The following is a 9,922-nucleotide window of genomic DNA, read 5'->3' on the forward strand; positions in this document are numbered from 1 at the left end:
AACGGACTGCTTAGCAACAACGTGAGTCAGTACAAAGATAAGGGGGAGGATTATTATCGAACCACTCCGAACAACCAGCACTAGAAACGGACTGCTTAGCAACAACGTGAGCTGCCTGATTCGCTGATTGTTTGACAAACAATAAAAACACTTGATTGAAATTACTCAATAGGTTTTTTCTGATCACCCTACTCTATTTTCTTGTAGGTTGCTATATTCCGTTGCTTGTCCTTCAAAAGGCTCCGAGAACTAATACTATTATGTTTTTTTTTCCTTTCACACAAGGATATTGGTAAGAAGGGTAAGAATTAAATTTCTAACATTCAAATATGAGAATCATGTTTCACTCATTCGATTTTAGAATTTTTTTTTCTTTGACATGCTTTATTGCATATTTGTATATCTGTATTATAGTTTGTTAACTTGACAATGTAGACTCATTAGAAGAGGGGATCTGCGATTTATTTGATCATGGAACGCATCAAGAACAGCTTGAAAAGAATGTAAAAACATCACAGAATAGCAGCATAAACTTAATTAGTTGTCTTTAATCATGAACTTCGGCGAGGTTGTGTCATTTTTTTTTTAGTTTTAGTTGCATGGTAGAGAATAAGATTGGCATGCATATTTACATATAACTTAATGAAATTCGTGAAATGCTTCCCGGAAATCACATCGAGGAGACTAAGCTTTCTGGTTTGGTAATGTTCACAGAAAGCGTGCCAGCAGTCCACCTCTGTAGCATCTCCAGTGCAGCTTTCGGCTGATCCATTGGAACCATGTGTCCTGCATCGTGGACCTGTTTGCAATAAACAGGAACCAGGCAAAGAACTTCTTAGGCTCCGATTATCATTTATCACAGCTAGAGACTTGACAAAAACATGGAGGAAAGAAAAGAGGACCTTGAGGAAACTAAGAGGCCCATAGCTTTTTAATAACCCAGCTTCCGAGCCATCAACTTCAAACGGTACTTCTGAAGATGCTACAAAATCATCCTGGCCCGACCATTCCATAGACTGTACCCATCTTGAGTTACCTAATCATTTGAAATAAAATTTCATTCGGAGGAAAATATAGATTTCAACCATTGGCCCAAAGATGAACTGAAATTATGTTAAAGAATAACTCACCAAGCCAGTTGCAGATAAGATCGTACTCTCCTGCATATATAAGCATCTGTATTCCATCCTCGAGCAATGCAGGAATGCCTACTTCAAGATTTCTCATCCAGTCAACAAGCATGGCCTGATACACCGTAGTACTACAAGATACAAATTCGATATCACCAACTCCAAGAGCTTCCTTAACAGATTTCTCATTCAGCAAGGTCTCCATGTTTGAGAAGTCATAGCAGAGACTCCCCTCGCACTGCTTCCTGATGTCATAGTACTGCATGCAAAAACATCAATTCTTTAGATCCTCAATGATGTATCCCCAAAAAGGTTGCCACCAAATACAAACTTTCTTATCCAGTTGGTGTCAGAAACTGAAACTTGGGCCTCGGAAAGAGTTCTATAGATTTTGAAATGAAGTAAAAATTCATAATTTGAACATTAGATCATAAATGCTTCTTTCTATATCATGTGGGTTTTTAGCAGACATGTAATTAGATGACTGTACCATGAAAGTGCAATCACAAAGCAAAACATTGGCAGGCTAAAATATAGACTTAATTTCCTTACATTTATGCCATTAGCACGTAAGAGGATAGCTTCAAATACAGCTTCACAAACATAATAGGCAGCAATGCAAGAGACTGTCCCTTGAGTTCCTGAATTATTATTAAAATAAAAAAAAAAAAAAAAAAAAGCATTCAGGGTGTGAAATAGCATGTGATCTTAGTGGAAAAATAATCTTACCATTTTTATATGTAAAAAAACTCACATCAGACTCCCACTCCCCCAAACAAAAAAAAAATGAAGAAAAGAAAACCTCCCTTTATTTTAGGTTGACCAAAATTAAAAGAGAGAAGGATATTGCTGCCTAGACCTTGTTATGATAAGACACTGAAATTATTCTCATGTCCAATGCATATTCAGGGTAAGCCTTATTAAGGAAATAGTTCCCTCCCCCGCAACCTCAAAAAAAAAAAAAAAAAAAAAAAAAAAAAAAAAAAAAAAAAAAAACTCCCTTTGTTTTATTAGGTTGACCAAGAAAAAAGGGAAAAAGGAAATTAGCATGAAAATTGCATTCTTTACCACATAGCTTTATTGCTGCCTCACAAACTGGAAGCACCTTTACCAAGGTCTTATGATAAGACTCTGAAATTATTCCCATCTCCAATGCATAATCAGGATAAGCTTTATACTGGATTGCTGGATCAGTAAGTCCATTACCAATGGCAAATCCCTGTACACTCATTTCTAGTTAGGCTAAACAATCCGTTAATAAAAGTACAACAAATAGTTTCTGACCCATATTACCTTTAGATTTATGTGAATTCCTTCATTAGCCTTGTTTCCCTTGTGGACTCTTGAAGCAAAAGCAGGTATATAGTGCCCAGCATATGATTCTCCAGTGATGTAGAAGTCATTCTTAGCATACTCGGAATGCTCAGTAAAGAAAGCCTAAACCATGAATATATTGTTAATGTGCATAATTCATCAAAATCAGGGGGGCAAACTGGCAAAGAGTTCAAACCAATAACGGTCAACTGAAACATAGTGGCTGCGAGGGAACAAATTACATGAGAGATGGGATCTATTTAAGTATTCACAAGCAAGAGACCAGTACATGCCATCCAGTTGGGCCAGGAAAAATCTAGACCTCTGCATAAACAAAATAACCCGACTATGAAGGACAACTCAAGCAAAACCAGAGAACTGGTCTCAGAAGGGGGGAATTTCTTAAGGCCATTACTAATAAACCTGTTGAAGACTCCAGCCCTAGATTCACGAATGCACAAACATAAGATGAATGAAGGAGAGGATGCCGTGCTCTGTGAAAGAAACTTTGGACCTTTAAGACCCTCACCTTGAGCCACCCCAGGAAACAGTAGTTAATAATTAATATGCACCACAATGGAGCATATGATCAGCATGGAGAGGAGGATCTCCAGCTCAACACTTCCCAGTTTGTTTAATCATGAGATGGATAACATGGAACTGTAGGGGTGTTAAAAACCTCACTGACCATTAAGAATCTACAATTATTCTTTCATGTGTGAACAGGAAACTTGACTTCTTCCTACCTCCACACCTCAAAGAAAATGGAGAGAGAATGGCAACACATTGGTTGAGTACTTGAGTCACATTGATCGAATATGAAAAGGTATACAGCAAATGCCATTTTCCAATTACCAGAACTCGTACCAGTGCAAAGGAACTATGCATGCATATATACATAGTTACATACATACGTGAATGTATTTATATTTATTAACAGCACTATACATGAATGCATGCATACATACATAGTTTCGTATATACGTGTACGTGTATCGGTGTATGTATGTATATTTATTAAAAAACCATTAAGCATTGATCTGAGAGTTGAATTTGTAATTAAGTTTTAATAACACTGATTTGCCATTGAAACACAAATTAAAGTTCAGTAATTCAGTACTATGCATAACACTTGAGCATCAAATAAACAAGTTTTAACTGCAAATAAAAACCAAAAGCAATGAAGAATGAAAATAATTTCTATGTAACTAATTATATACAACATTATCAAGTTTAAACATACAAATTACAGATTAAAAAAACTTATTATACCGTAGTAAACAACATATGGCACTAAATTAGTAGAGGAAAAAGATGGCCTGATTTTCAGATCAAACTTTAAGCGGTAAAGAAACTAACCTGCAAAAACTCATACAAGTCATTGCTAACATCATCTTCATTGTGGCGAATATCACGGCTGTCAGAACTGTAACTGAAGCCAGTTCCAGTAGGTTGGTCAACATATATAAGGTTTGAGATCTGCAGAAAAAACACAGAGAGGTAATGTGTCTTTTCGAAAAAGCAGTTTCCTTCAAGGGGTAACATATAGTTAACAGTCAGAAGTTATTGAAAAATGAAAACATATATTCACATGCCAATAGAATTCATTAAGCACAGTTTGCAGTGCACACTACATGGTTTAATGGAGTAAAGCACTAAGGCCAAATACAAAACACTATCAACATGGCAATCATATGCATTCATCATTGAATTCCATTTTCAACTTCCAAGTGACAGTTTAGACCTCTAAAGTATTTTGGAAGAGGGTGACAGCAAAATGTATAAGCACTACTGCACAAGCAGTGGTGCTTATCCATCAAAAAACACTACCACTTGCTTCAGAACATCATTGAAATGATAGACAATTTTGAAAAGAATCATATTACCTTGTCCCAGCCATAATCATTCCATACAAGTGACAAGTTATTTGCAATTTTGAAAGGTCCATTCTCATAGAAAAGTGCCAACTCGCTGCTGCACCCAGGCCCTCCAGTCAACCAGATAACAACAGGGTCATTCTTGCTGTTGCGTGATTCAAAGAAAAAGTAGAACATGCTACACAAATGAAGAAACTGCACTCAGTATTTCAGTTTAATCAGGGCAAAGGTAACATTGGCAGGAATTGAGATCCCAACGAAATAAAAGTTATACAAGGCAAGGCAAGTACTGGATGTCTGGATTAAATTCAACATAGTTGACCTCCAATACTTGTAAAACCAACTACATTTTTATACTTTGTTTTAGGCACAATCTTGCAGCTTAAGCTACTCAACCTTAAGAAATATATTATGCAGATTGAAAAGGCGCTTGTCAGTCACAGTCTCATTGACAACAGAAAAAATTAGCGCAGCAAACAAAGCATCTATCAAATAGAAGGCCAAACTTTCCCCATTTTTCATCATGGTGAAAATCAGTAGCAATTATGTAGACTATAACACTATCCAAATGAAGATAATAAGCAGGTCTGTATGTACATACACACACATGACTAACAGTGCAAAAAAAAGTGGATTAAATGAACAACTGCTAACTTCATGACAAATGAGTCAGCAATATAAAAGCTTAACATGCATTTGAGGTATATCAGCCATCCATTTCAGGTATTTCCACAGTCAATTAGAACACAAATTCACATAAGCTTTCCAAGTCAAATAACAGAGAGTGCATTGCACAAGCATATGCATATGATTTCACTTTTTAACACACAGTTACCCCAAACAACGCGGTGTCAATATATTATCAGCCAAACAAAAAATAAACTCAATAAATGAAATGGAAATGATTTTTTAAATATGCAGTAACTTCAAATGGAAAAAAAAAATACAGTATTAAAAAAACTCAGAGGATTGAAAATTATTTACTTAGCAGCATAAGAGCTTTGGATCTTATAGTAACCGGCATGGTGGCCTAAATTCTCAATGGAAGCGCTAGGATCGGCAAGGTTGGGGAACGTGAACCGCTTCTCGACGAGCCTGGGGCTCCGAGAGGCGGCAGACGGAGAGATCCGGTCGACGATGTTGATGGACTCCTTCGGAAACAGATTCAGCTCTCTGATCAGCTTCTCCGCGCGCGACGACTGAAACCTCGAAGTCGAAGGAAGGTGAATCCTCGCGAAGCAAGATGAAGCCGAAAGAACAACGAGACAGAGAAGAGATTGAGCTATGGAATACTTGAATTGCTTCATTTTGATCGACACAGACGACATGGGCGAGAGCTTGGGGGTATGAAGTTTGACTCCACCGAAGTAGAATAACTGCTCTTATCTGTACTATTAGAGACGTGGAGTCCGTAACGTCGTTCATTACTTGATTCCGTAAGTACGGAGCGATAACGACTTCCGATGAATGACGGCGTTAAATAAACGGAGGAACGTGGTCTGTCTCGGCGCCATCGACAAACGGTGGCATCATTTAATGACATTGAGTGCCTGAGTGAACTGTTTGAAGAAATGTGCAGATTTAAAAAAATAAAAAATAAAAAAAGAGTAAATTACCTTGTGATCTATTTATCCGAAATGTCTACCAAATGATTATTATAAGTTATAACAAAATCAGTAGTACTCAAAAATGAAAAATGTAACTTACCACTTTTGAACTGAAAATAGATTTGTATAAGAGTTAATACCCAATATAGTCCTCGACTATAGTGGTTTTACTCAATTTAGTCCTAAGTGACTTTTTGTACTCTATTTAGTCCTCGACTTTAATGATTTTACCCACTTTAGTTCTCTGTTAAGAATTCTGTTTGTTGGGTGTTAATAACAAGGTTAACATGGTAATTTCATTTCTATTTTATTTTTTTTATCAAATTAATTATTAATTATATGTTCTATATATATTTACACAATTGCATACTAAAGACAAAGTAAATTATAATACTTTAGGAAAAAAAAAGAAAAAACAGTTAGCAAATAATGAGCAATTAGTTAACTTTGGCATATTGAAATTCTGATCACTTTTCAAATGAATTCAAATAGAAGCATTTTTAGTTATTTTCAAATGAATACAAACACAAAGCAATTAGCAAATAATTAGCAAATAGCATTAACAGTAATGAATTCAAACTCAATCAATTAGCATTCTGTTCCTGTAGTATCAATACATTAGAGATACTAAGATAGAGATAAATTAGGACATATAATTAATAATTAATTTGATAAAAAACAAAATAGAAATGAAATTACCATGTTAACATTGTTATTAACACCCAACAAATAGAATTCTTAACAGATGACTAAAGTGAGTAAAACCATTAAAGTCGATGACTAAATAGAGTACAAAAAGTCACTTAGGACTAAACTGAGTAAAACCACTATAGTCGAGAACTATATTGGGTATTAACTCATTTGTATAAATACTCAAATTCGTTTCAAAAGTATAATTAACATTTTCATAAAGTATCATTAGGTAACTTATTGAGTTCCATTCAATAATATTTTTAAAAAATAATTGTTGGCCTATGTAAAAAAAAAAATAAAGAAAATGAACTAGACTTCATACTCATCCGCGACAAAAGGTCAATGAGTTGGTCAATTATAGATAATTTAAACAGATATATTTTTTCGTGATCTTTGATGTAATTTTTAAAGATCAATAGTAGGTAAACCAGCCTTGTGATCCTATCCAACAAAAAATCACAAGAAAATAAATCAACAAAAGTTGCTCATAAATCATAACTGACTAACTCAAATTAAGAAGGCTCACTCAAAGTTGAACTTGGAACCATGTAATTACCAAACTGACAGCCTAACCGACTAGCAGTATAATCCTTAAGATTTTAGGAACCAAATCTGATTACATCAATACTACCACAACCGGAAAATAAAACAATAAAGCTTAAATTATATCATATAGGGCATTGTGCCATAGTCCCCAGCTAGAAACCATACATTAAGGCTAGTAAGATGATCAATAAACAGAAGAATCTGATATAAAAAATTATGTAATCTAAATTTGCCTGGGTTAAATTTGACAGATGCCTATGTTACTGTCAAACAGCAATATCTGCACTGCTATCCTGAATGACTATAAACTGCCTGCTCATAATAACAGCTCTTCCGAACATCTCTTAGTCGAAAAGCCCCTCATCGTACCAAACATCAACCAAAAAGTCGACCATCTCCTGTGTAATGCAGAAACCAATTCGGTCTTAGTTGTTTTTTTTAGCAGAAAACATGGTTTAGGATCTATGCTGACAGGTTAATGATTTCTTGATTGCTTACAGGTAAAGGAATTCGCTCAGCGAAAGGCTCATTGGTTGACAGCAAGTCCTCGTAGGTCATCGACCAACTGCAGCAGGCAAGAAACAGCTCAAGTTACTGACAAATGTTTCGTCGAGAAAAGAGGTTGAATGCTGTTGAGAATAACTAATATATATACATAAATGTGCAATCCAATTATCAGCTTAGGCTTTTAGTTGAGATGGAGCACATGCTTTAATTTGGTATCAAAGCCATGCCAAAGGTCACAGTTCTTGCAATGATGGGATGAAATCTCGCTCCCGGTCACGACCAATGCCACAAAACCGACACTTGGTACTATGCAAAGAGAGTGTTTACCTTATGATCGGATCTTTTGCGATGCTTTGTGTCTTCTGCGAAGTGTCTCCAACCCATTTTCTTCGGCTTTCCTCCCACGCAATGGCAGCTGGAACACATACACGCAAAGGCACGAGATGTTTAACACTTTAACATCATATGCAAACATAATTTAGTTGGAGCGACTCAAATTAAAGCTAACGCTGTAACTATAGGATGCCGGGCTCACCGTGATTGATAAATACAGGAGTTGTTGCAACGTTCTCTGAAGCCTTCTTAGTTTCTCTGTCAGTTTTGCACCCTTCCATCGGTTGCTTCTCCTTTGAGCGGGGAATTCCAGTATTTATTTCCATGGCTGGTGTTACGAAAAATCATTACCTTTTGCAGGGCAAGAGGATCTCGCAACAAAATGAGTTTAATAACGGGTCTTCAACACTGCAGAAACAATCAAATGGGAAACAGATGAACAGAATGTAAAATCAAAGAAGAACTAAGATCATAAGCAATCTTCTGAAAATTAAAGTAGCACAGCAAATGCAGAAATAACAGCGTTAGAATAACTCAAACTAAACCTCAAATTAAGCATGGGAAAGAATCCGCTCATGTTTGTGGCCGATATGGTAATATGAAGATCAATAATCCCAACAAAATTTCTTTCCCTTCTAAACGAATCCCAAATTGGATAAGCTTATTAACATCCAACTAATATTATTTTAGCTCAAACTAATACATTTATCATCTCTTCCCTCAAAATTAGTGTTGGTGGTCTATGCCCATCCCTCCCAGCTATATCCCCCGGTGCCCTTAATTGGTAGGCCTCCGCTCGCCCCTCAAAAGCCCCCATACACTAAGCTCTAGATTCGCGATGTGGGATTGGCAGAACTACATCAATCTTCCCCCAAAACGAACCCGAATACATAGTATCAATCAAGTACGCTAACTTAACCTTCAGCATTCAATGGACTGACTATCGATAAAAAGACTAAGAGCCTGCAATTCAGATCCTAAAATGGTAAAACAAACAGCATTAAATAAATCGCAAACAGATCAAATTACCCCATTCCTAAGCGCCCTGCTCATCAACAATAACCCTGCATTTCTGTAATAATATGACTCTTCCTCACCCATAAAGGATAGACAATACCTTAATTTTTACAGAATTACATAGGGTGAAACAAAGATTACAGCTTTATACTCCATATTAAACCAAACCTTCCCTTTCAATTCACCACCTCAAATATTACTCTCCTGAACAAAAAATAAATAAATCTGAAACTAAATTAAGCTAACAGCTTCATGGTGTTTAAAAACCCTGCTCAAAGTTACAGGAGGCAAATGGTATCTTAGACAACAACATAAATGCACCAATGTTTGAGAATATTACACATTGTACATACAGAAAACAATATCCAAAATACAATAAATAAATGCTGCAGAGTATTATAGTTACTGTTACCAAAAAATAAAAAAATAAAAAGCAGGAAAATAAAAGCAAAAAATAAAATTAAAAAAAAAATACAGAGGAAAATGAAATGACAAAGAGAAAGTGAATAGTACCTTATTGGGGTTCACAGAAGGAGGAGAGAAGAAAGAAATAAGTAGGCAGGTGAGGGGGTATTTATAGGGGAAATTTCTTGTGCCCCACTTAAAATCCAAAAAATAATTTTTTTTAAATTTATTTTCTTGATGTTGCTCACAGTTTCCTTACCATCTTTGTCCCTGTCTCTCCCTCTCTGTGTGCTGTCTCTTTCTAGCTGATGTGGATGAGGTCCCTCCTTTACATAAGCTGCTAGATTGACTAAAAGTCTAAAATGCCCACTGACAAAACTCCTTGTGAACTGTTACTGGATTGTCGTGGAAAACGTGTTTACCTTCCCATCGAGAAGCTTTTGTTGTGGTTTTCATAAATTTTTAGTTATGAAATAGAAACACAATGATTTTT

The 9,922-nt window shown here is 35.8% G+C and overlaps 2 protein-coding genes across 2 annotated transcripts; both read right to left on the reverse strand.

The window, feature by feature from the left end:
* Positions 1-515: 515 nt before the first annotated feature.
* LOC115997064 (serine carboxypeptidase-like) lies at positions 516-5,709 on the reverse strand. Its single transcript, XM_031236524.1, has 9 exons — positions 5,306-5,709; positions 4,331-4,499; positions 3,804-3,923; positions 2,424-2,567; positions 2,199-2,349; positions 1,683-1,771; positions 1,131-1,389; positions 903-1,036; positions 516-799 (listed from the first exon to the last, which is right to left on the reverse strand). The coding sequence occupies exons 1-9, from the start codon at positions 5,647-5,649 to the stop codon at positions 671-673; spliced, it is 1,539 nt and encodes a 512-aa protein (XP_031092384.1). The 5' UTR covers positions 5,650-5,709; the 3' UTR covers positions 516-670.
* Positions 5,710-7,147: 1,438 nt separating this feature from the next.
* On the reverse strand, positions 7,148-9,589 carry LOC115996331. Its single transcript, XM_031235536.1, has 5 exons — positions 9,538-9,589; positions 8,210-8,415; positions 8,002-8,089; positions 7,666-7,732; positions 7,148-7,565 (listed from the first exon to the last, which is right to left on the reverse strand). Exons 2-5 carry the CDS (start codon positions 8,331-8,333, stop codon positions 7,512-7,514), a joined length of 333 nt encoding a protein of 110 aa, XP_031091396.1. The 5' UTR covers positions 8,334-8,415; positions 9,538-9,589; the 3' UTR covers positions 7,148-7,511.
* Between the last annotated feature and the right edge of the window lie 333 nt (positions 9,590-9,922).

This window comes from Ipomoea triloba, chromosome 11 (genome assembly GCF_003576645.1).
Source record: "Ipomoea triloba cultivar NCNSP0323 chromosome 11, ASM357664v1".
Classification (NCBI taxonomy): Eukaryota; Viridiplantae; Streptophyta; class Magnoliopsida; order Solanales; family Convolvulaceae; genus Ipomoea; species Ipomoea triloba.